The 25,799-nt window shown below is 51.2% G+C and overlaps 2 protein-coding genes across 5 annotated transcripts; both read left to right on the top strand.

Moving 5' to 3' along the window:
• Positions 1 to 234: 234 nt before the first annotated feature.
• Positions 235 to 24,245, top strand: UBOX5 (U-box domain containing 5). Of its 3 annotated transcripts, none has more exons than XM_069856643.1 (5): positions 235 to 313; positions 13,084 to 13,180; positions 15,104 to 16,286; positions 20,177 to 20,338; positions 23,325 to 24,245. In XM_069856643.1, exons 2-5 carry the CDS (start codon positions 13,127 to 13,129, stop codon positions 23,534 to 23,536), a joined length of 1,611 nt encoding a protein of 536 aa, XP_069712744.1. In that variant the 5' UTR covers positions 235 to 313; positions 13,084 to 13,126; the 3' UTR covers positions 23,537 to 24,245. The 3 variants fall into 3 exon arrangements, with proteins under 3 accessions (XP_069712744.1, XP_069712745.1, XP_069712746.1); XM_069856644.1 differs by having other exon boundaries at positions 311 to 441; XM_069856645.1 differs by lacking the exon at positions 235 to 313 and adding an exon at positions 918 to 938.
• Positions 244 to 10,539, top strand: FASTKD5 (FAST kinase domains 5). 2 transcript variants are annotated; one of them, XM_069856633.1, is made up of 2 exons: positions 244 to 313; positions 7,776 to 10,539. In XM_069856633.1, exon 2 carries the CDS (start codon positions 7,814 to 7,816, stop codon positions 10,247 to 10,249), a length of 2,436 nt encoding a protein of 811 aa, XP_069712734.1. In that variant the 5' UTR covers positions 244 to 313; positions 7,776 to 7,813; the 3' UTR covers positions 10,250 to 10,539. The 2 variants fall into 2 exon arrangements, with proteins under 2 accessions (XP_069712734.1, XP_069712735.1); XM_069856634.1 differs by having other exon boundaries at positions 302 to 441.
• Positions 24,246 to 25,799: the final 1,554 nt, after the last annotated feature.

The following is a 25,799-nucleotide window of genomic DNA, read 5'->3' as shown; positions in this document are numbered from 1 at the left end:
TTATAAAGCACCAGCGGCCCTCACGGCCTCTCCCCGGGCAGCCCCGAGCCGCTGCAGCCCCCACACCCTCCGCCATTGCTGCCTGCCGCCCGCAGCCACGTGACCCGCCGCTGTCACGTGACCCGCATCAACATGTGTCCCCTTGTGCGTCACGTGACGCCGGCCCACACCGCCCGCATCCCCCGTCGGCCCCGTTCCTCGGGCGCCGCGCGACCGGAAGTGCGTCACGCGGCGCGGCCGGAAGCGGCGGGGCGGAAGCGACGCGCGGGGGCTGTGGCGGCGGGGCCGGAGCCGGCGGCGCCTGCGGGGCCCGGTGAGTGCGAGCGGAGCAGCGCGGGCCCAGGCGCCCCGGGATCCCCTTCCCTCTCCCCCAGCCGCTCCTCTCCGCGGAGAGAGGGCGATACCGGCGCCTCGGCGAAGCCCCCGGGGCTGCGCTGCCGGGTGGGCGCGGGTAGCAGAGGTTGCGGCTGTGGCGCGTACGGGCAGGCAGGGCCGCACGGGTTCGCAGCTGAGAATCATAGAATGGGTTGGGTTGGAAGGGACCTTAAAACCCATCCAGCCCCACCCCGCTGCCGTGGGCAGGGACACCTTCCGCTGGATCCGGTTACTCCAAGCCCCATGCAACCTGGCCTTGAACACCTCCAGGGATAAGGCAGCAACGACTCCTCTGAGCAACCCGTGCCACCCTCATCGTCTAGAATTTCTTCCCGATGTCTAATCGTAAATCTTCCCCCTTCCAGTTTAAAGCTATTTCCCCTCGTCCTATAGCTCCAGGCCCTTGTAGAGCACAGTGAGGAGCAACGAAGCTGGTGAAAGGGCAGGAGCGCAAGTCTTATGAGAAGTGGCTGAGGGAACTGGGGGTGTTTAGCCTGGAGAAGAGGACATTGAGGGGAGACCTCATTGCTCTCTGCAGCTACCTAAAAGGAGGTTGTAAAGAGGTGGATGTTGGTCTCTTCTCCCAAGTGACAGGTAATAGGACAAGTGGGAATGGCCTTTAGCTGTGTCACGGGAAGTTTAGATTGGACATTAAGAATAATGACACAGAAAGCGTTATCAAGTGCTGGCAGAGGCTGCCCAGGGAGGTGGTTGAGTCCCCATCCCTGGAGAGATCTAACAGATGGGTGGATGAAGTACTTAGGGATATGATTTAGTAGGGAACAAGTACGGTTGCAATTGATGATCCTAAAGGTCTTTTCTAACCTACTGATTCTATGATTGTGAAAACTTGGCTTTGGCTCTAAGGAACAGTAGTCACCCACTGCAGATCCAGACCCAGCGGGTGAGAGAGCGGTACTGAGGGAACAGTGATGCTGTGGCAGAGAATAAAAGACATTGCCACAATACGGGTGAGGTTAGAAATAGCTGAGTGTGACTGCCTGGTAGAGAAGGACCTCGGGGTGCTGGTTGACAGCAGCTGAACATGAGCCAGCAGTGGCCCAGGTGACCAAGAAGGCCAACGGCATCTTGGCTTGGATCAGACACGGCGTGACCAGCAGGACCAGGGGGGTGGTTGTGCCCCTCTGCTCAGTGCTGGTGAGGCCACACCTCAAATCCTGGGTTCAGTTTTGGGCCCCTCACTTCAAGAAGGACATTGAGGATCTGGAGCGCGTCCAGAGCAGGGGAACGGAGCTGGGGAAGGGTTGGACAACAAGACTTATGAACAGCTGAGGGAACTGGGGCTGTTTACCCTAGAGAAAAGAAGGCTGAAGGGAAACCTCGTCACTGTCAACAACTGCCTGAAAGAAGGTTGTGGTGAGGTAGATGTTGGGCTCTTCTCCCAAATAACAAATGATAGAATGAGAGGAAATGGCCTCAGGTTGCACCAGGGGAGGTTTAGACTGGATATCAGGGAAAATGTCTTCACTGAAAGGGCTCTTAGGCATTGGCAGAGGCTGCCCAGAGAGGTGGGGGAGTCCCCATCCTGGAGGGATTTAGAAGCCAAGTAGATGAGGTGCTCAGGGATCTGATCTAGTAGTGGACAGGTGCAGTTAAACTTGATGATCTCAATGGCCTCTTCCAGCCTAGTGATTCCATGATTGAAACCTCTTCTGTTTCTTTGGGGATTGATAAAATAAACAGTAAAGGGAGGGGAGGAAAAAAGGTGGAAGCCAAAGAAAAATAAAGAGAAGTGGAGTGGAGCTCAACAAAACACACAGGGGCTAAAAAAATGCTGTTTAGGAGGATGCTGAAATAATTTGCAAATTTCAGCCAAAGTCTCCAGGTAGCTCTGGCTGATAAAAAGGAGTCATTGAGATGTTCCGTATCAGAGATTCTTCATTTGGCAGCTCAGAAGTGCAGGAAGAGAATCAGAGCATGGAGTCAGATAGTGGTACCACTGCTTCTCTTTGCTATCATATCTGTTTTGTGGGGAATTCTGGGGTTTGAACAAGTTTTAAACTCTCTGTTCAGTAAAGGCCCAGTCCTCACTGTCTCCACTGCCAGGGCTGGACTGGCATCGGGGGGAAGAACAGACAGACCACCTCAAAAACCCCATCCTGGGCTGGATCAAACAAAATGTGGCCAGCAGGGCAAGGAAAGGGATTCTCCTTCTCTTCTCTGCTCTTGTGAGACCCCACCTGAAATCCTGGTTCCAGCTCTGGAATCCCTGGCATAAGAAGGAGATGGAACTGTTGGAACGGGTCCGGAGGAGGCCACGAAGATGATATGAGGACTGGAGCAACTCTGCTCTGAGGACAGGCTGAGAGAGTTGGGGTTGTTCAGGCTGGAGAAGAGAAGGCTCCAGGGAGACCTTAGAGCAGCTTCCAGTACCTGAAGGGGCTCCAGGGAGTCCCTCTGGGGAGGGACTTTTTATAAGGGCCTAGAGTGACAGAATGAGGGAGGATGACTTTAAACTGGAAGGGAGAAGATTTAGATTAGACATTAGGAAGAAATTCTTGGTGAGAGTGGTGAGGCCCTGGCACAGGTTGCCCAGAGAAATCATGACTGTCTCATGCCTGGAGGTGTTCAAGGGCAGGTTGGATGGAGCTTGGAGCAACCTGCTCCAGTGGGAGGTGTCCCTGCCCGTGACAGGGGATTGGAATTGGGTGATCTTTTAAGTCCCTTCCAACCCAAACCATTCTATGAAAAGTGGCTGGTTTGCGCTCTGATGTCATCATCTGGTAGGGAAACAACCATCTTTCCCTATTGTGTTTCTTTTCAGCCCCAGCACAGGAGTGAACTGTGGGCTTTAGGCCAAAAGGAGCTGGTTTAACCCCCAAGATCGCTGTGACTGGGGCTGGAGTGCTGAGGAGATGTCAGTGCTGATGGGCAAGGGAGAACAGTCCAGGCACTGCAACTAAGGGTGATTCCAGCACAGGTCCTGCACTGCCCAGAACGGTCAGTGCTGGTCTCCTCTCCCAAATAACAAGTGATAGGAGAAGAGGAGATGGCCTCAAATTGCACCAGGGGTGGTTTAGATTGGATATCAGGAAAAATTCCTTCACTGAAAAGGTTCTTGGCCACTGGCAGAGGTTGCTCAGGGAGGTGATAAAGTCCCCATCCCTTGAGGGTTATGAAAGATGGGTAGATGAGGTGCTCAGGGATCTGATTTAGTAGCAGACAGGTACGGTTGGACTTGATAATGTCAAGGTTCTTTTCCAACCAAACGATTCACACAGACTGCAAGCATGGGCAGTGTTTTATAGTTGCATCCATTTCCCCTCTCGCAGAGCAGATCCTCCCAGGCAGGCGGCATCCCTCCAGGAATGTTGTTTTCCCTGATGTTCAGCTGTGCAGTTGCGCTCTTGGCCAAGAACGTGGCTGTAAGCATGATAGGCAGACACGCACATAAAGCTGTTCCCATCCCAAAGGCCACAAGGCGCCTTCGCAGCCTGCAGGGCCCCACTTCAAGGCTCACGTTCTGACTACCTTTTTGGAGTCTCAGGAAGTGAAATTTCTGGAGAGACTTGCCCAGAGGTGGGAAGGAGTTTGGCTGCGTTTGAACAAGAAGGTGGGAGGAGGAAGAAAGGTTGATTACTCAGGGTAACAGGAAGAGAGGAGAATCGAGGAGATGTGTAGGTTGAGTTGGAAGAGAAGTGTTGTAGAAACTTAAAAGATCACAAAGATTTAGGCTGGGGGTGGGTGAAAGTCATGGGCAAAATGCTGCTTGAACCCAGCCTTCTATTCAAGACGTGTTTAGTCAACACCCTCAGACACATGTGAATGTTGGGATTGTTCTGTGCAGAGACAGGAGCTGGACTTGATGATCCTTGTGGGTCCCTTCCAGTTCAGGTCAATATATGATAAGGTGCCTGAAGTGTCTCAACACAGCCCGACCTCTCTTCCCTCCGTGTGGTCTTCTCTCTTTTTGCTAGATTTGGAGTGAAGGAGGAGAGAAATGCTCTGTTTAATGAAGAGCTTTGCAAAGCTTAACCCTAAATAGCTTGGATGGTGTTCTTAGCAGCACACGACATTGGCCTTTGGAGCCATCAGTGTGCGAACGCTGTGGCTTTCACTCTCTGTTGTTGAGGTGGGGCTGTGGTCGCTGAGAGGGGTGTTTCTGGTAGCAGCAGGGGTTGGGTTTCCTAGGTAGGAATGGCAAACAGAACTTGTTTTAAATAAACAGTATGCCCCTCAGTAGCACGTGCCTGCCTCTCAGTAATAGAAAAGTAGATAGAAAACGTGCAAAACAGAATCAGACAAGGAAAAAGGCCAGGTAGGATAAATCTCTTGTCCCAGATCATCTTTGCGGCTGGAAGCAGCCCCTCTGAGCGCCATCTAGGACACGGCCTGTGCGGTGCCAAAAGAGAAGATGACACTAGCAGAGCTGGAGTCTCCTTCCCCCAGCCGCATGCAGGTCTGAGCCGTGCCTGCTTCAGGCTGCCTGTCTCCAGCCACACGAGGAGGGTGCCGTGTCACTTGCAGGCAGCTCAGGCCAGACGTCACAGCCAGAGGAGCCAGGAATGCTGCTGGCACCAAACATTTCTTTGTGCTAAATGGGAGAGCTTTGAAATCCAGCTCCTGGTCACGGCTGCTGACGGCATTGCAAGGCTTGGGCTGTGCTGCAGCATCGTGGTTCTTGGCCGAGGTTTTACTTTCTTTGGTTCTGAGCAGGCTTTTTCTTTCCCTGCCTCACAAGGCAGTCAGGAAGGGGTAGAGTTTCTTGCTGGTTGCTATGTGATTTCTCCCACTGGAAGGGGTTGGTTCCAGCCCTGCAGCTGCCTGGGTGGCGAGAGCAGCACAGCTGCAAGGGCCTGGGGTCTGTGGGGTAGAGCCTGATCTGCAGCAGGGAGCCACCTCCTGCTGTGCCTTGAGACAACAAATACATTGCCCAGCAAACTTAACTGCTGTTGAGTCTCTCAGAGTATCTATCAGCCATTTACTACTCATCTTAAAAACTAATTGGCCTCTTTCTTGTACCATCCTCCTTGCATGGCTGCCTCCAGGAATCTTCATTTCACCCTGCCTTCCCTCTTTGAGCCCCCTGTTCTCCACCCAGGATGCTTTTTCCACCTCTCCTGCTGGAGCTGCTGAGAGGGTTCATGCTACGGCAGCTTCTCCTCACCCAGCAGCTGGTGGTTGCTGCCCCCAAGTTCTGCCTGTGGAGCAGAGGATGCGAGATCTCTTTGGCTGCCTCGGTGTGAATCAATCTCAGAGGGCTGAAGTGAGCCAGTTAAGTTTGCACTGGAGCAGATCAGGAGTGATCTCTGCACCGAGATCCTGTCCTCAGACATAAACCTAGCCCTGTCAAGGCAGAGATAAAGCTGCATGAGGGGATAACAGCCTGCAGAGAGCAGCAGGCTCCTGGTACCCATGCCAGATCAGGGATGTCTTCCCTGTCTCTCTGCTCTTGCTGCTTTTGCTGTGGTGGGAGAGTTCAGGGCGCTCAAGAACCATCTCCCCACAGGCTGCACCCCATGTCTGGCACCAAGAGGGGGCCAAGATTGTCACTTCAACTCTCTCTGTCCTCCCTGCCTTCCCATCTCACCCTTCCTGCAGAGGAGCTGGTGCTTTGTCGTTGTGATGCAGGAATGGATCATCATGGTCATGAGGGATTCCTGTACTCCAGAATATGCTCAGCCTGAGCTGCTTGTGGGCCCCATCCAACTGCAGCCCTCTCCACTCCCTCCAGAGCCCTCACCCCTCCTTTTCTTCCCCCAGGGGATTCCTTTTACTGCTGAAAACTGTGTTTGCCTGCTTTGATTTGACATCTTGATCTGACCCTGGTTGGGAAACCACGCGTATAAGCACAGCACGGAGGGATGCCCATGAAGATTTATGCTCCTGTGAGGGAAACACAGACATTAATTTGCATCGCTGTTGCAGTATCTGTCAGGCTTCGGCTTTCCTGATGGCTCAGCACCCTGTGGTAACAAGAGCACAAATGGTTTTAAAGTTGAAAGCACCACGTCTAATGCATTGTTGGGGTTGGTCAGGTGAGCTGGGGGAAGGGTCTGTTACTCAGGGCGTGAGCTGGTGCTTTTATTTAATCAGCATCTGAATTGATACAAATGGGCTTGTTCGGTGCTTGTGCAGGCTGGAAGCAGGCAGCTGAACTCCTGGCAGGTTTCTCATCCTCACCCTCTGTGCCGTAGCTTGTTTAGGAAGGTGCCTGGCATTTTATATCAGAAATGATGTGGCCAGCAGGAGTTGGGTAGGGTTCATCCTGCTGTAATCAGCACCGGTGGGGCCGCAGCTTGAATATTGTGTTCAGTTTTGGGCCCTCGCTACAAGAAAGATGTTGAAGGGCTGGAACGCATGCAGAGAAGGGCAACAAAGCTGGGGAAAGGTCTGGAGCACCGGGGTTATGAGGAGCAGCTGAGGGAACTGGGACCGTTTAGTTTGCAGAAAAGGAGGCTGAGGGGAGACCTCAACACTCTCCACAGCTCCCTGAAAGGAGGGTGTAGCAAGGTGGGTGTTTGTCTCTTCTCCCAAATAGCAAGTGGTAGGATGAGAGGAAATGGCCTCGAGTTGCACTAGGGAAGATTTAGATTGGATATCAGGAAAAATGTCTTCTCTGAAAGGGTTGTCAAACACTGGCAGAGGCTGCCCAGGAAGGTGTTGGAGTCCTCATCCCTGGAGAGATTTAGAAGGTGTGTAGATGTCCTTAGGGTCATGATTTAGTGGTGGAGTTGGCAGTGTTAGGTTCACAGTTGGACTTGATGATCTTAAAGGTCTTTTCCAACCTTAATGATTCAGTGAAACTAAGATTTTTAAGCTTTCTGTACTTTAAAACTATGGGAAATGTTCCCAAGTCTGAAGCATAAAGCCCTGTTCCCTCTGGTTCTCAGCTCAGGATGTAGCATTTCATGACATGCCTGCCATACTCTTCCCTGACTTTGTTCTGGGGCCACATTTCTCCTTTCCACTGTCTTCCACTGCAGATTATGGGCCAGCTCTCACTCTCTGGATCGGTTTTGTGGAGACTTTGCTCACAGCCTCCACGTGCTGTCTCTGCTTTAAATACATAATTTCTCTTGAAGCAGCAGCTCCACTGCAAAAATAGGTTTTCGTTGCTTGGAATGAAAGAAAAGCAGTTTGGGTCTCTTAAAAATGAAAAAGCTATGAATTCTGTTAATTCCCACCGTCTCTGCCAGGTTACTTGAGCAGCAGGGAGTGCTCCCCTGATTTCAGGTGTTCCAGTCACCTGAGTGCTTGTCTCAAACCGCCTTTGCATGAGGACGCTTGGTAGCGGCTGATTTACGGCGTTGCAGGGAAACAGCTGCCCCAGCAGGGGAAGCACTGGCATCACCTCACTCTCGGTAGCATAAAGGATAGAATAAAACATGCTTCGTGTCACGTGGAAGCCACTCATTCTCCGTCTGCCCTTTTTTCAGTACCTGGAAGCAGTTCTGACCCCAGTAAATTGCGATCCATGGCTACAGTGCTAATATGCCGAAGATTTCCAAGACTGAGCAGGGTGACTACGTTTTCAACTGCAGCCAAGTGCAAGGCCGAGGGTGGAAGCAGCAAAAGTAACCAGATAAAGGAAGAAGACCCAGAAACAGCCAGCAGCAGAACCGAATCTGCGGCCACCATCCAGTTGCTGAATCCATTGGGCTACAGAGTGTCGTATAATCCATCTGCTTATGCCAAAAGCAGAGCTGCCTCCCAGCAGCACACTGCTGGGACCAGTGACCAAGCCCTCGGTGATGCTTTCACCAGCCCTGATGCCACACAGGTCCAGCATTCCGTTGGTGCCACCTCCTCCCAAGCTTTGCCACCCATCAAAAATGCCCTGCCAAAGCAAAAGTCCACACCGCTGCCCAAGCCAAGCATCCCAACACATCTCTCTGCAGCACAAACCAAGGAGGAAGCAGAAAAGGAAAAAGCAGAGATGCACGACTCCAAGGAGGACCCTCGGGTGTTTCAGAAGGGGAGGCCCGAATACCGATCTCTCAGCTGTGACAAGTCTGAGCCAGTGGAGACCCTTCCTTTAGAAGAAGGCGATGCAATTTTACACAGTGTGGCCCTCAGCAAGGACCACCAGAGCCCAGGAGCTATCACAGATTATTTTCGGAAGCTGAGCCGTTTACCAGCAGAACAACACGCGGAATTGTTATCCAAACCGAGGTTTAACATGCTGTGTCGCTGCGCTGTCAAAAACATCAGGTTGTTCAGTACTTCTGACCTCATTGATGTGTTGAAGGCTTGCGTTCATTTGGCCGTTCCACCTACCCACCCTATGCTGAACGCCTGCGAGAGTGAATTCTGCCGCCGGGCCTGGGACATGAACCTGGACCAGCTGCTGCTGGTGGCCGATTGCTGGCGCTGTCTGGAGCGCAATGTCCCATCCTACCTGAGCATTTTGTTCAGCTATGTCAACATGCACTGGAAAGACCTCACTCTACCCCAGTTTGTTCAGCTCATTTATATCATCGGTGAAGGCCGGAGGTCACCTGCAGACCTCACACAGAAGGTGGAGAGCATGATTCTGAAGTACATGGACTCTTTCACTTTGGAGGAGGTGGGCGCTATCTGCTTGGGGCTCTTCAAATCCGTCAGCGGGATCTCTGACCACGTCATGAGGAAAATTGCGGACAGGGTCTCCTTGCAGATGGAAGACATGAGCACCTACGCTTTGGTGAACGTGCTCAAAATGCTTCGCTACACACGCATAGACCACTTGCCCCTCTTGAAGGAACTTGGGAAGGTTATTCCCACTCGGATTCCTGCGGTAAACATTCAGGGCATCATGCACATCACTCTTAGCTGCTCGGCCCTACACTACTTTGATGAAGGCATTATGACTGCTGTAGCCATGGCTTTGCCTTCTAAGGTGACCTACTGCCGAAGCAAAGATGCTGCCAAGTTCTTGTGGTCATTTGGATGCCTGGACTACGAACCTCCAAACGAGGAGGAGTTTTACTCCAGCCTGATAGAACAATTGCATAGAAAACTCCATGAATTCAAGAAGTTTCCAGAGCATCTCCTTACTGGTTTGCTCGGCCTGGCCTTTGTCAAACGCTTCCCAGAGGAGCTGATAGACTTTGCTTTGAGGGAGGAGTTTGTCAGGAAAACAAGAAGCAGTAAATATGAGCTCAAAAAGGACCTGTTCACCCTTAGTAAGAGCGTTGAGATTGAGTGCCCAAGCTACCAAGGTAGCCTTCTTCCACCTCAGCTTTGCCAAGAGATCACCGAGATGGTGTTGAACTTTGCAGAGCAAGAAATCTACGTCAGGCCTGAAATTGTGGAAGCTTCATCTCTTCTCGAGAGCGTATTAGGTGGCCCTGAGTACGTGAAGAACCACATGATCCTGCCTCACGCGAGATCGAGCGACTTGGAGGTTCATTTGGCCATGGATGGACGTCCCATCCCTTTCAACTCCCAAAACCCTGTTGTGGACATGAAACTAAAAGACATCGGAGTTAGTCTGACAGATGACTTAATGACTCAGCTGATAAAAGGGAAGGCTAGCAGCCAGTCTCCTGTGGAAACAGAAAATGAAGCCGGGGATCCCAGTCAGGAAGAACCACAGACACCACATGCTTTTCTCACGGATGCTGGATTGCAAGTTGAGCCTAAATCGGGGCGCTGGTTTGAACCCCCCCATTCTCTTGCGTTGGTTCAGCAGCCTCAGAGGGTGAAACTGGCTCTTCAGGTGTCCAACCGAAACCACTACTGCTACAGCTCCAAGCGGCTCTTGGGGCTCCACTGCTTGAAACGGCGGCAGCTGCAGCAGCTGGGGTATGTGGTGGTGGAGCTTCCGTTCTGGGAATGGTTTCCTCTGCTCAAACGCACGCGTTTGGAGAAACTGAGCTACCTCCATTACAAAGTATTCAACCCAGCGCTGCTCAGCCGGGCTGCCTAGTCTAGGATGCTGGTGCCTCAGAGGCCAACGTGGCCTCCCAGATCCAACTCTTGCTCAGATTGCTGGTTAAAACAGTCTCTGAGCATTGGTTAAGCTGTTCTAGGTACTTTGTGTGCTCAGGCTGCCTTGCTGCATTAGCCAGTTCTGCTCAGCTGAAAATCACGTCCCGCGCTCTCCTTTTGTACATAGATCCCTAGATGCTTCCATGACAAATAAAAACTACTGTCCTGTTCATTTCTTTCTCCGTGATTACTTTTTTCTCCACCCTCAGTGAAAGTGGATGGATTTCATAGAAGCATAGAATAGAATCATTTGGGTCGGAAGGGGCCTTAAGAATTGTCCAGCTCCAACCCACTGGCCATGGGCTGGGACACCTCCCCCTGGACCAGGCTGCTCGAGGCCCCTCCAGCCTGGCCTTGAACACCTCCAGGGATGGGGCATTTCTCGCCTCTCTGGGCAACCCGTGTCAGTGTTCCACCCCTCCTCATCATGAAAAATTTCTCCCTAATATCTAATCTAAATCTTCCCTCTTCCAAATTAAAGCCATTCCCCCTCGTCCTATCACTCCAGGCCCTTATAAGAAGCCCCTCCCTAGCTTTCCTGTAGCCTCTTCCAGTACTGGAAGACCACTGAGGTCTCCTCTGAGCCTTCCCTTCTCCAGGCTGAGCAACCCCACCTTTAAGATCTTTAAGATCCCTCCAATCCAAACCATTCTGTGATAATGAGTCTGTCCTCATGGCAGAGGTGCTCCAGCCCTCACATCATCTTCGTGGCCTCCTCTGGACCCGTTCCAACAGTTCCGTCTCCTTCTTTTGTTGGGGATTCCAGAACTGCACACTGGACTTCAAGTAGGGTCTCGCAAGAGTGGGGTAGAGTGGGAGAATCTATGACAGATTCTATGACTCTGTCATCCAGCTTGTGCTTAAACCAGCAGTCTCGCTCTCAAAAGCCAGACCAGTTCAAAAGCCTGTTTGAACAGTTCCTCACTGGTAGCCCTGTGCTGGAAGCCTGCAGCCTGATAGAACAAATGCATAGAGAACTGGCTCAGAGAGCCAGACAGGTAATATTGGAAGAGTGTTTCTTTGTGCTTTCCCTGTTGCTGTGTTCCCTGTAGAGGAGCAGGAATTGCTTCTAGTGAGCAATTCAGCAAAATTCCTCCTAGTGAGCAAGTCAGACCAAATATTGGGCTAGAAGGGGTGCTCGTCCAGCTTGCTGCAGCTCTTTTAGCTTCACACTTGCTTCGCTCAAGCATCAGCAGTGCAACTTTCAAGCTTTCCACAGGTTTGGTTTCTGTAGTGTTGATTTTTCTGTGTTGGATTTACACGCAGACCAGGCTCCCGCATGCTGAGCAGGCAGGCAAAGCAGCTTGGTAACACTCAACATTCCAGCAGCCAGATCAACGTGCCCCCAGAAGGCCAATTTCAATTTGGCTGAACTAACAGCCTCAGCTGAAAAATCATTAAAAGGCCACTTGTTCTTGAAGGAAGCAGTGGGTTCCTGATTTGCAAAGTTGCCCAAGGCGATGACATATTAAAACTAAGGTTAATGTGAGGTTAAAACTCTTACCTTGTGGATAATTTCATTCTTTAAAGGGATCTGATATCACCAATTCGAGTCACATTTTTTTTCAATGGAAAAGACGTTGTATTCACTTGAGTTTCTGTAATGAACACTGTCAGAAGAATCAGCTGAGCCGCTGTTCTGAACGCAGATGATCCCCCTTCGAGCTATTAAATGCCCTCTGCTCCCTTGGAGCTATTAAGTACCCATTGTTAATATTCGTGTTTAATCTTAGCTTGTATCTGAGGCTCCCGGTGCCCTCAAGAAACCTTTCTCTCTGTGACAGCGCTGTGTGAGTGTAGCTGATGTTACCCTCATCCCGAGAGGCCCCATCCCAGCTGGTCATGTTGGGTGTTGTCCAAGAACACAGACAGGTCCTTTCTCAAGCTGCTGAAGGCAGCAGATAGATGTGATGTGCAGAGGGAACTGGGTACGGAGGCCAAGTCATAGAAGCATAGAATCGCTTCGTTTGCAAAAAGACCTTTAATATTGAGTCCAACCGTACCTGTCCACTATTAAACTATATCCTGAAGCACCTCTTCTACCCGTCTTTTAAATCCTTCCAGGGATGGAGACTCCACCACCTCCCTGGCCAGCCTGTGCCAGTGTCTGAGAACCCTTTTGGTGAAGAATTTGCTCCTAATATCCAATCTGAACCTCCCTTGGCACAACCTGAGGCCCATTTCCTCTCATCCTATCATTTGTTACTTGGGAGAAGAGACCAACACCTCGCTACAACCTCCTTTCAGGGAGTTGTAGAAAGCGATAAGGTCTCCTTTCAGCCTTCGGAAGGTGTGGTTCAAGGAAGCAGGATGGGAATGGACACCATCTCTTTCCACCTTGAGGGGCTGCAGTGCAGAATGCACCAGACAGATCCCAGCGCAGCTCCGGCTGAGGCTGCTGAGAGCTCGCTTCGATGACTTTGACAACCTCATGGGGTATCTGATGCTTTGCTGTATCTACAAAACCTCCTGTCTCTTTGATAAGCTTTCACATGTAGTTGCTACTCTTTCCACAGGTGAAGCTTTTTTAGTTAAAATAGCTATTTTCTCTTTGATGTTTCTTCCCTAATTAATATTAAAGCAATATTATCTCTCGATCCCTTCTCTCTATCACATCGTTTGGGTTTACATTGGCTTCACTTCCCAGACTCAGATCTGAGCTGCGTTTTAGGAACTGCCAAGCTTGTAATTCGTACAGGCTCCGGAACGCAAGATCCTTTCACTGTTCACTGATAATAACTTTCTTTATTTTGCCTCTTTTCTTTTCACAAGCTGAATCCGATGCACAGCAAGTGAACTCTCTCCAGCTGCCAAGATGGTAATAAACGTCTGTCTCCCACAGTTCAAGCCAAGAATTCACTGCAACAAGGTAAAATAGTGATATTGGGAGTTAGGGAGCTGGAGGGATGGAAGGGTTAGGTGGAAGAGACGTGCTGGATTGGTTGGAGCCGAGGAGGGCTCGTTTGCTGCTCATCTGTGATAATTAGTGTTTCTGGATCCTGGTTTTTGGCTGGCCACGCTGGGCTTCCCTGAGAAAGCGAAGCAGAGGCAACTTGTAGCAAACTCTCGTCGTTTTGAGCGGTCTGGCTGGTTCCGAGGAGGATTTTAGCACAGGAGGCTGTGTGTGTCCCCTGGCAGCAGCAGCACTGAGGACAATGCAGCCCCAGCCTAGGTGAGATGAAGGCTCTTCAGTCTGCAGAGCTGAGAACATTTTTGTCAATTAAAATCATTTTCCAGTGATGGGGGATGGAGCGGTTGTGTCTTGGGAGGGTTTGTTCACTGCTTTCTCTTCCAAGCCTGCCAGTCTCCTGTCATTCCCAGCAGGGAGGTTTTGTGTTGGGAATCTGGGCTCCTGAGTCCCTTTCCCCTTTTGTGCTTGGGTCTTGAGAGAGTCCTTGGCGTTTGGGTGCTCGGAATCTGCAGCTGACATGAAGATAAAGCAGAGCTGAAGGCTCGGTACTTTAAAAAATCAGTATTTAGCCATTTCCTACAAGTTACGCTTCAAAATTTGGTTTATTCTGTGCATCCTTTGGTCAATCCCAGCATTAGAACACTGTAAACTTCCTGTGACTGCTCCAATGGGGATGAAGGGAGGGAAAAAAAGCCCTCATTTTGTGGGATCTCATAACAAGACAATGATCTGCACAGTGTGCTTTGATTTGAGATACCTTTTCCCCTGCACTATTATACTTTATCCAGCAGAATACACAGCTTTTCACAGTGTATGTTAGCATTGTTTTACAAGGTCATTTTTTCAAGCCTAAGTTTCCCCTCTGCCTTGCAACCCAAAATCCAAGATGGATTTATAAGTGTTATGCTGTGAAAACCACAGTAGAGGTGGGATCATGTGTCCAGTGGTGTGGGGAGAGACCCAAGCCATGCAGATGAGGAGGGTGTAGAGTGACCACATTAAGCAGGTGGAATGAATAGATTTTCTTTGCTGTTATCTGTTCATTTGGCAAGAGCTGCAGACCTTTTAGGCCCCAGGACTTCCAGAAAAGGGAAAGGCCAGTCTGCCCAGGAGCTGAGTGGAGGGTGGGATCACATCTTCTGGGAGAAGTGGAGTGGAACCCAGCCTCCCTTAGTAGGCACAGTGGTGTTGGGCTGACAGCTGGACTTGATAATCTTAGAGATCTTTTCCAACCTTAATGATTCTGGGATTATTCTTAGTGGCATCTCCCTCAGGGATGGGTAGGGTTGATCCCAGAGCAGGAGAAAGCAGAAACCTGACCTCTAGAAGTTTCTCTGGAATCCTGTAACTGGGTGATTCAGAATACGTTCTCACATAGCAGGATAAGCCAACATAACGGTTTCATCGCTGTTAAGAGAGAGAAGACTCCTGTCTCCGTCCTGCCCTCATCCTCTGCTCCCAGCCACAACTCTGCCTCTTGATCATCAGGGTCCCCTGCCATGGCAGGGAGGTGGAACTGGATGATCTTTAAGGTCCCTTCCAACCCAGCCACTCTGATTCTGTGATGTAGTTCGCTGGCCCAGCCAAAAGCACAAACCATCCATAATTTTCTGCTCTTGTAGTGCTTGAACCAGCTCTGGAAACATCTGCCTGGGTAATGGAGGGAGCAGAGAGGAGCGGGTGGGACCGCGTGGCCAGAGCAGGGTGGGAGCAAGTCCACTCTGCCTCAGCAGCAGGGAGCTCCTGTGTTGTCTCAGCTGCACCTGGAACCACAGCTTTGGTTCCTTGTTTGTCATCTTGAGAATCTACATGAGTCCTTGTGAAATTATTTCCTTTTCTTTTCTTGCTTCAAATTAAATCCAGTTTTCTCTCGACACACAGATTTCTGCTGATGGTTACGAAGTGGAGAATCTGATCTCTGAAGACCTCGCCAGGAGAAACCGTGGCTTCCGCAGCGAATACTTTATCAAACCGCCGGTCCATGTCACTATCTCTTTTCCCTTCAACATTGAGATCTGCAGGATTAATATCGACGTCTCATCCGGGGGATACCAAACCTTCTCTGGGCTCGAAGTTTACACCTCTACCTCGTGCAATAAGACCTCTTGGCAGAGCCCCGAGGGTCCGTTCTCAGGTCTGGCCGGTCAGCCTGTGTCAGACAAAGACACTTTCACGCTGGTGGGGAAAGCAGTCTTAAAAAATCAAAGCAAAGTGACGTTTGGCCACAGGGGCTTCAAGCCGAGGCCACCCTTCCATCAGATGGAAAATGTCTTCTCCTATCCTGGCTCTGCATCTCAAGATCTCTGGAACAAAGGGCCCTCCTCGCTGAGCAATGTGTCACACTTAAAGATCTGCATCACCCACGTGGCCGGAGGCGGCCTGCCTTGCATCAAGAGGCTGGAGGTGTGGGGACAACCTGCCAAATCCTGCCCGCAGGAGGTGATCGAGGGCGTCTTTCAGGTGGCCTCCCAGTTCTTCGCCCAGGATGTCAGCAGCCTCAAGCCAGAGCTCTGGACGCCGATGGAGAGCGACTGTGTGCCCTTCAGCGCCAATGACAGCGAGCAGCAAACCCTCCACAAGCTGGTGGATGTCGTCCAGGACATCCCCGAAGAATTCCTGGACCCTATCACTTTGGAGATCATGACCTTCCCCATGCTCCTGCCCTCCGGGAAGGTGATCGACCAAACCACCTTGGAAAAATGCAACCGGAGTGAGGCTTCTTGGGGCAGGGTACCCAGCGATCCTTTCACTGGGGTGGCCTTCAGCCAGCACTCGCAGCCCTTACCTCACCCTACCCTCAAGGCCAGGATAGACCATTTCCTCCTACAGCACAGCATCCCGGGCACCAACCTGCTCGGGAGGGCTCACGCCTCGGAAACGCTCGTACCTTCTTCCGTAACAATGTCTTCTCTGAAAAGGAAAATGGACTGTATGGATCAGAGCTCCGTGCAACCACCCTATTTTGCTTCTACAAACTTACTTATCACATCTACCTCAGAGAACAGTGCTAAAAAAATGAAAACTGACAGTGACTCGCATTTGATCCAGATGGACTGTTCAACAGGTATCGTGCGTCGCTTGTGTCTTTTGAGTGTCTTAGAATCATAGAATCGCTAGATTGGTAAAGACCTTTGAGATCATCAAGCCCAGGCCAGGTTTTCAAGACAGGAGGCTCCAGGAGATTCTCATCCCACCCCTAGAAAGCCTTTAAGACCGTTGTGTTGCCCTGTTGATGTCGTGGAAGTCAGGTCATCATCTCATTCACCTCCCCTCTCCTCAGCACAACCGACCATCCCTGGATGGGGTTTGTTCCCGTTCCATTTCACTTTTTCTCATCTGTAGGCTCATCCCTCTTGTTGTGCTCCTTGTTTCACAGCGTCTTTGTTTGCTCAGATTGCTGTGTTTCCATTTTAGTTCCTATTTCCTCTCCTCTTCTTGCTTTCCAGCCACTAGCCATGTGGAGACAACATTTTTATCACCATGTGCCGGTTTGACGTTTCTTTATCATGGGTGATTTGTTATCCCAGACATCCAGCGTGTTCCTGCACGTGCAGCAGCAGGAAAAGAAATGTCTGGTGGTGCAGTGGTGATGGTGCAGGAAGCCCTGCCTCGTGTGGATCTTACCACGAGGAGTGAGGTGGAGCAGAAAGCAGGAATGGGGACCTTAGGCAAGGGATGTGACTTGTGTCTAAAGGGGAAGGAAATGGGCTCTGCTTTCCTTTTATCCTTGATTTTCTCAGCAATCTGGTAGCAGTGCCACTGGGCATAAGCTCCAGGAGGCAGAAAAACAGTCCAGACCTGCAACCCTGAAAACCTGAATGGATTCACAGAATCACAGAATGGTCAGGGTTGGAGGGACCTCTGGAGCACATGCAGTCCACCCCCGCTGCCAGAACAGGTTCCCCTTGAGCAGGTTGCACAGGAACACATCCAGGCATATTTTAATATCTCCAGAGAAGGAGACCCCACACCCTCCCTGGGCAGCTTGTTCCAGTGCTCCGTCTTCCTTACAGGAAAGAAATTTTTCCTCATACTCACACAGAACTTTCTGTGCTCCAGTTTGTACCTGTTACCCCTTGTCCTGTCACTGGGCATAAGACAGATATTCCAGTCTCATCATTATCCCCACACTGGACTCTATCCAATTGTTCCTTGTCTTTCTTGAGCTGGGGAACCCAGAACTGGACACAGGACTCCAGATGGGGCCTCACTAGGGCAGAGTAGGTGGGGAGGAAACCTCCCTTGCTCTGCTGTCCACTCTCTTCTTGATGTACCCCAGGATACCATTGGCCTTCTTGGCCACGAGGGCACATTGCTTGTTCATGGTCAGCTTGGTGCCCACCAGGACTCCCGGGTCATTCTCCACAGAGCTTCTTTCCAGGAGCCGTGCCCCTAACCTGTCCTTGTGTACGGATTTGTTCTTCCCAAGGTGCAGGACTCTGCACTTGCCTTTGTTAAGTCTTGAGGTTCCTCTCCTCCCAACTTCCCAGCCTTTCCAGGTCTCGCTGAATGGCAGCACAGCCCCTCGTGGATCAGCCGCTCCTCCCGGCTTTGTATCATCAGCAAACGTGCTGAGGGTCACTCTGTGCCCTCGTCCAGGTTATTGGTGAATATGAATGTTCACCCACCTCCGCCCCAGCCACACCACAGTTTCTCACCAGGCACAAACAAACCTTCAGACCCACTAAGCGCTGGGAGCGGCAGCGTCGGGTGCTCTGTAGGTGCAGCAGCTCCCACCCAGCAGCGTGCAGGAGCTGGAATGGGCTGGGCTGGTGGGGCGGTGACTGCCTTTAGAAAGCAGAGGTGACTTGCAGTTCGAATACCAAGGAGATTCACACCTCTCTCCACAAAATCTGTTCTCTTTCTGTGATGTATTCTCTAAGGACCTTCAGCTTGCTCTCCGGGTGAAGAGCATGGTTCCTCTTCATGCTAGATCTTTCACCCGAATCCACACCCATTTTGCCACGTTTGCTTTCTCCCTTGGCACAGGAATTTCTGAAATGCTTTGGAGTTGCTGTCGGCACAGCTGTGTGGATAGAACCGTGCTGCACACAGCAACACATATTTGCTGTCCTTAAACCGAGTTACTGCTTTTGGGAATAAATCCTTCTGGAGGAGGAAGATAGAGTTAAGCTGGGAGTAGGGAGAGGGGCATCTTAAGTAATATTATATTTAGGTGAGCTTGGAAAGAGCTGCAGTCTGGTCGGTGTAAATACATGCTGCACACATGTCTTCTGGTCACGTAAGGGCTCTCTCTAGGCAGGTAAGTTCAGTTTCCTTGTGTCCTCCAAATTAGTGGCCTGTAACGTGTCAAAAGGCAGCCTGCAGCTTCTGGTGGCTCTGATGCCTGCTGGTACCTGTCACTCACATGGCCTTTCTCCTAAAACAGCCCTAAATGTTTCAAGGGAAAAGTTCAGTTGGTTCTTTAATTGTAAACAAATTCTTTAAAGACTTAGTAGGAAATAACTGATGTTTTGTGGTACCGGAAAGGGTAGCAACGTGTCAGACTGCACATTTCTGCTCTAATCATTTAAAAAGCTCATTCCGTGTTTTAGGAGGAATCATTAGTTATTTATTGCAGAGACGTTGTAGCAGCTCCCGCTGGGAATGTGTCCTGGTCCCACAGGAGCAGGGACTGCCCGGCAGGTCCTGGAGCTCCCGGGGGAGCCGTGCCTGTACATAAATAAAAGCGTGGTGCTCGGCCCAGGGAGCTCGTGTTTCAGTATTTCATCAGCCTTGATTGCTGTAGCAAATATACAGCTCTGATTCAAAGGTCTTCCTTTGGGAGATGGATTTAGCGGAATTAGTGATGCAGACAAGATTCTCTTAATGCATCGTCTTAATTAACGCCTTCGGTGGTGCACAGGACACAACGCTGCGAGGAAGAGTCCAACCCTGTGCCTTTGGTTTATCCCTTGACTCAGAACTGGGACAGAGATTAAAAACAAGTCCTCCAGATTTTGTTAGTGGCTTAAATGTTCCCAGTGAGGTGCACGAAGCAAGTGTGGGAGCACTGGGCTGGGAGGGAGCTGCCTGGGGCTGCGAGAGAAATGGAATTCTGGATCATTTGGCATCTTGGTCTTGTTCAGACGTGCAGTTGCAATCCACCACCTGAATGTTGACACAGCATGTCATGAGTGCCTGACGGTAATCCACGGGACTTTTTATCTTTAGAACCCTAAAGATCCAACAGGAAGAGGGAGAGGATTCTGCCCCTCTACACTGCTCTCATGAGACCTCACCTGGAGTCCTGAGTTCAGTTCTGGAGTCCTCAGCACAGGAAGGACACGGTTCTGTTAGAGCGAGTCGAGAGGAGGCCACAAAGAAGATCTGAGGGCTGCAGCACCTCCCATGTGAGGACAGGCTGAGAGAGTTGAGGTTGTTCAGCCTGGAGAAGAGAAGGCTCCAGGGGGACCTTCTAGCACTGAAGTGCTGCCCATACTGAAAGGGGCTGCAGGAAAGCTGGGGAGGGGCTCTTTATCAGGGAGTGCAAGGATAGGATGAGGGGGGAACAGTTTTCAGCTGAAAGAGGGGAGATTTAGGTGAGATATAAGGAAGAAATGTTTTCCTGTGAGGGTGGTGAGGCACTGGCCCAGGTTTCCCAGAAAAGTCATCGCTGCCTCATCCCTGGAGGTGTTCAAGGCCAGGTTGGATGGGGCTTTGAGCAGCCTGGTCCAGCGGGAGGTGTCCCTGCAGGCGTGGAACTGGATGGGCTTTGAGGTCCCTTCCAACCTAAACGTTTCTATGTTTCTATGACCCATGGGAAATGAGGCTTTACATCCCCATCCTCGCAATTCGGTGGGGAAAAAAGACCTCTGGAGAAAACAAATAGCAGAGCTCTTAAAATCCTGGGTATTATTCAAAAGGTTCAGGGGCAGAGCAGCATTGCTGTTGTGCATTGACAGCTTTCTTTTTCCCAGCATCCGCTCTTGAAGCTTGTGCTTCTCTTTACAGATCTGGTTTCTCACGAACAAAAGCTGTCGGAGAGTTTGGACACTGCCTTGAACTCAGCACTCAGCTCAATGCCCTCGTTTACGGCCAAGCTGATGAAGAGCCAGCAGCAGGCGCAGAGCGAGGGAGGCTGCAGCAGTTTGTGGGGTGCGGGCAGCGTCCTCGGTAAGCAACACACGCCTCTGGTTTGCCTTTGGGAGGAGAGAGGAGAGGAGAACGGGGACTGGCTTAACAGGGAGGATTGTGCTGCTGCTCAGCATCTTTCTATGCCTGTTTGGACCCCAAAATGTTCAATATAAAAATATTAGATCATCTCCCAGCAAGTTTACTTAACCCTCCAGAGCTACTGTTTTTTTATATCAGAGTTTTAATGGTTTATTTTCCTGGTGAAGCAGGTTAAGACCTTGCTGACCCCCAGAAAGTAAGGAATCACAGAATCACAGAATCACAGAATAACCAGGTTGGAAGAGACCCACCGGATCATCGAGTCCAACCGTTCCCATCAAACACTAAACCATGTCCCTCAGCACCTCGTCCACCCGTGCCTTAAACACCTCCAGGGAAGGTGACTCAACCCCCTCCCTGGGCAGCCTGTTCCAGTGCCCAATGACCCTTTCTGTAAAGAATTTTTTCCTAATGTCCAGCCTAAATCTCCCCTGGTGGAGCTTGAGGCCATTCCCTCTTGTCCTGTCCCCTGTCACTTGGGAGAAGAGGCCAGCACCCTCCTCTCCACAACGTCCTTTCAGGGAGTTGTAGAGAGCAATGAGGTCTCCCCTCAGCCTCCTCTTCTCCAGGCTAAACACCCCCAGCTCTCTCAGCTGTTCCTCATAAGGCCTGTTCTCCAGCCCCTTCACCAGCTTTGTTGCTCTTCTCTGGACTCTCTCCAGAGCCTCAACATCCTTCTTGTGGTGAGGGGCCCAGAACTGAACACAGGATTCGAGGAGCGGTCTCACCAGTGCCAAGTACAGAGGGAGAATAACCTCCCTGGACCTGCTGGTCACGCCGTTTCTGATCCAAGCCAAGATGCCATTGGCCTTCTTGGCCACCTGGGCCACTGCTGGCTCATATTCAGTCGGCTGTCAACCAACACCCCCAGGTCCCTCTCCTCCAGGCAGCTTTCTAGACAGACTTCTCCTAGTCTGTAGCACTATTTGTCCATGTTCCCAGTCAGGACAGGCTTCAGCGCTATGATTGCACCTAAACCATTCTATGATTCTATGTAGGAGGTGTCCCTGCCCATGGCAAGGGGGTTGGAACTGGATGAGCTTTAAGTTCCCCTCCAACCCAAACCGTTCTGTGATTTGCCCATGTTGATGGCTGTTACTCGCCAGCCCAAGGATGATCCTGGGTGCATCGTGCTCAGATACGGTGCTCAGCCCAGCCCTGCACCGGGTTAGAATCATAGAATCGCCAGGTTGGAAAAGACCTCTTGGATCATTGAGTCCAACCATTCCTATCTGCCACTAAACTGTGTCCCTGAGCAGCTGAATGTTGGCAGTTAGTTGCACAAAGCAAGCTGAGGATGGGGATGGAATCTGGTGTGGGGAGCAGGCTCGAGCCTGTGCCTCTCTGTCCCCAGAGATGCATCCAGAGAGGTGGGTGTTGGTCTCTTCTCCCAAGTGATAGTTAATAGGATGAGAGGGAACGGCCTCAAACTGTGCCAGGGCAGGTTCAGATTGGACATCAGGAAAAAATTCTTCACTGGAAGGGTTCTCAGGCACTGGAACAACTGCCCAGGGAGGTGGTTGAATCACCATTCCTGGAGGTGTTTAAAAGACGGGTAGATGAAGTGCTTAGGGATATGATTTCATAGTGGACAGGTACGGTTGGACTTGATAATCAAAAAGGTCTTTTCCAACACAGGGATTCTATGATTCTATGAAATCTAGCACATACCAGGAGCAATGGTGGCAATATCACGGGCGGCCGACCAGCCAAGTGTGTGCTCTGAATCCCATCAGGTTTGAACAGATACAGGCCAGGCTGTTGAGTCCTCGGTTTTTGTCCCACCTGCTGGCTAGATGTGCTAATCCAGCTGTGAATGCATTCCCAAAATGATTTCTTTTCCGAGGGCTGGAGCACTTCCCTTGGAAGGACAGGCTGAGAGAGTTGGAATTGTTCAGCCTAGAGAAGAGAAGGCTCTGCAGAGGCTTTGGAGTGGCCTTTCAGTACTTAAAGGGGCTCCAGGAAAGATGGGAAGGGGCTCTTCATCAGGGAGTGCAGGGACAGGACAAGGGGGAATGATTTTAAGCTGAAAGCAAGGAGATTGAGGTGAGATCTTGGGAAGAAATGATTTCTTGTGAGGGTGGGGAGGCCCTGGCACAGTTTCCCCAGGGATGTGGTGTCTGCCCCATCCCTGGAGATGTTCAGGGCCAGGTTGGATGGGGCTTGGAGCAACCTGGGGGAGGTGTCCTTGCCCATGACAGTGGGGTTTAACTAGATGGGCTTTCAGGTCCCTTCACACCCAAACCATTCCATGATTCTTCAGGGTACAGGGAAGCATTGAACCTTCATTTGTCCCTCTGATGCCCTAACTCCTGTCTTTCTCCTCTTCTTCTGAGCGAGGATCTGCCTGCTCATGGCAGAGGGGTTTTGGGGGCACCAGGCCACCCTGAGCAAGGACGGGGCCGTGCAGCTCCCAGTGCCTGGCATCACGCTGAAGAGCTTTTGCCGTTCCGCAGTGACATTCAGCTATTAAGCTTTTTCCTGTCCCCTTTAAAATTGCTACTCTTTAAGAGTTGCCTGAGTAGCCCTTGATAGGTAGTGTGTGACGGGAATGCAAAGCGATACCTAAAGCGTTTCACTTGGGAATTGGCGATTTTAATTCGCTGGAAAAGCGGAAAGGAGGCCGATTTAGTCTCAGTAAAAGTGAAAAGCCCTTTACAGTCATCTGTCCTCAATTAAAAGCCTAATGGTGCAAATGCTGACGTGATCCAACCCCTCCTGAGCACGACCTGCCTCTGAAGCAAAACCATTCCCTTTCCTTACGATAGTGATAGAGAAAACAGACCATGGTCCAGAGCAGTGAGAGGCTTCAGCTGTGCTGTTTGTCCACAGAAAGCAGGGCCCTCAGCATGCAGGCGCGTAAGGGTGGCACGATGTGGATTTGTCACCCCCCCTGACCAAGCCACTTCTCCTGTCGCCCTTGCAGAGCACGGCAGGAGCGGCCAGACCCAGGGATGCGCTTCCTGCAGCAAAACCTTCTCCTCTTATTTCAAAACGGAGCCCGTTTACCAGCTTCCCTGCGGCCACCTCATGTGTCGCCCGTGCTTGGCCGAGAAGCAGAAGTCCCTGTCGTTGATGCTGTGCGGGAGTTGTAAAAGATCAGCTGCCACACACGACATCAGGAGGGTTCACTTCTGACCCCTCAGCTGCCGGAGTCCGACAGGAGGACGAGAACGAGGAGCCGCTGCTGTTCCCTGTGCTGTTACTGCTCGTAGGAGGACAAAGGCCTTTGGAGAACTTGCCGGATGAGCACCCGCAATGGCAGAGAGGACTCTGTCTTCTTGTGCTTACAGAGTAGTGGGGGGGTGGGGGGTTAGAGCATCGCGCCTGAGCAAAGCGATCCGAGGATAATAAAAGCCATAGCTTCTTTAACAAGGAATATGTATTTATATCGAACTGATTTCCACCCGTCGCACCCGCCCTCTTTCACCATCCCAGTGGCTCAGTGGTTTAGCATAGGTGCCTTTGGACTGTGAGTTTAGCTTCCCCGTGAATTGAAACCATTTCCATGTTTGACGAGCAGCCGTTCGGTCCTGGACCCGGCGCAGTCCTTGTGGTTGACAACGTGCAAAACTACCTGACTTCTCCCTTTTCCCCATCTCATCCCCTTCCTCCCTGTGGCGCCTTCACCGTTGCTGCAGGAGCACATCCCTCATCCTTCCGGAGTCCAGCACGTCATGAGGAGAGGTGGTCAACGCGTGAGTAACTGGCAGCGATCTCGAATGAGCTCCTGTAGAAAAGCCATCGCATTACACCGAACGTCACTCTCAGTTTGTGTCGTGTGACTGGACCAGCTCCCGTCTGGCTGATAGACATTTAAGCCTTAATAAAACGATGTTTAAAGTCAGGTTCTCTTTCTGACTCGTAATTGGTCTCATTATGTGTCTTAATGATTTCGTGGAGTGAAACTCTGCAGAGCGCTGGATAAATGGGCTGGAAAAAGCTAAGCCAGTCGACACAAAGGAGCCGCAGACCCGAGGTTGTCGCAGCAGCCGCCTGCACCATCACAGGGCTGAGACTCATGTTCCTAAACTCGAGGAGGTCCGGTCTTCAAAGAGACACTCAGAAAAAAAGCCAGAAAGAAAATCACGTTCTACCCCAGCTGTGCTGAGGGTGAGGTGGCAGCAGAGGTTTTGTCACCTCTAGAACCCCCTGCTGTTCCCACTTAATTGGTAATTTCTCTTGTGGAACTGATGTTCTGTGCTGGTTTGTCTGGGGTAACGAGCCTGCAGCTGACTCAACTCACCTTTGCATGTAATAAATACCTTTATTCTCTCTTAAAAGGTACCTCCTTGCTGAGCAACCCGTAATGTTCGTGGTCACGGCAAATCGCAGCTGCAACGTGGCTTTGTGTCAGCACCAGAGTGATCTCGCACTTTGTCTGCGTCAGTGGGAGCTCATAATCCATCTCCGTTTGGAGCAGGAAGAGGAAATTCCCCCATTTTTCAGTAACAAACAGTTAGAAAATAAGCAGGAAAATTCCTAAAAATCCCACAAGTCGGAGGCAGCAAAAAATCCTCTTAAATTCTGCGGTGTTGCTGTGTTTGCGGTGAACCATCCCGCTGTGATTCAGCTCTCGCACCTCCTCCGCCCCAGATTCCCAGGGAGCGAGCGCTGCTGCAGGAGCTTCCCATCCGCACAGCCGTCTCCTTCTCCTCTGCTGCAGTGCCAGCAGATGAAACCCAAAGCCACTGGCTCAGCCAAGCATCTCTCCTGCCCAAGACTTTCTCCTGATATCCTGCTGGTGGGTAGCGATGCAGGCCGGGAGCCATCACGCTGGGACGAAGACGAGTTAGCTCTTGAGGATCCTTTCGTTCTCCGTGGAGGGACCACGGAGCCTGATGGAGCAGAGGTGGGAAGGGATGGGAGAGCATCTAGTCCAAGCCCCTGCTCCAAGCAGGGCTCGTCTCCACCTCAAATCAGATTTCTCAGTGCCTTCATTCACCCTGTTTCTCCTCATCAACCCTGTAGGAGCCTTTGGCAGCAAGTTTCAACCCCTGCATCCCGTCTTGCTGAGCCAGGGAGGGAGAAGGGATGAATTTCCCTCCCATCACTCGGGGAAGGAGCTTGTACCCGTGGCTCAGCTCCCATCCTCCTGATTTCTCCCCTTAAAAACGAGCAGGGTACCAGAATCTCTGCGAGCAGCAAAGACCCTTCCTGCACTCCAAGAAGACAGACTTGGCGGTGGGTGACATAGCCAGGACTTCCCATGGGATCTTCTGCCAGACCCACAGCAATTCCTCTTCAGCTCCTGTGTAGAGCGAGCAAATTTATTTCCCAGCGCTGAGCCTGTCTTCTTGCCCCCCTCCTTTGATGCCAGGCCTGAGCAATTTCCTCTAACGCTGACTTTCAAGCCCTTTTAGGAGGGCAGATCCATCCCTTGTTGGTCTGTGACCTCCCG

This window comes from Phaenicophaeus curvirostris, chromosome 4, assembly GCF_032191515.1.
Source record: "Phaenicophaeus curvirostris isolate KB17595 chromosome 4, BPBGC_Pcur_1.0, whole genome shotgun sequence".
Taxonomy (NCBI): Eukaryota; Metazoa; Chordata; class Aves; order Cuculiformes; family Cuculidae; genus Phaenicophaeus; species Phaenicophaeus curvirostris.
The sequence above is the reverse complement of the archived record's forward strand: the minus strand, read 5'-3'. Positions and strand labels throughout refer to the sequence as shown.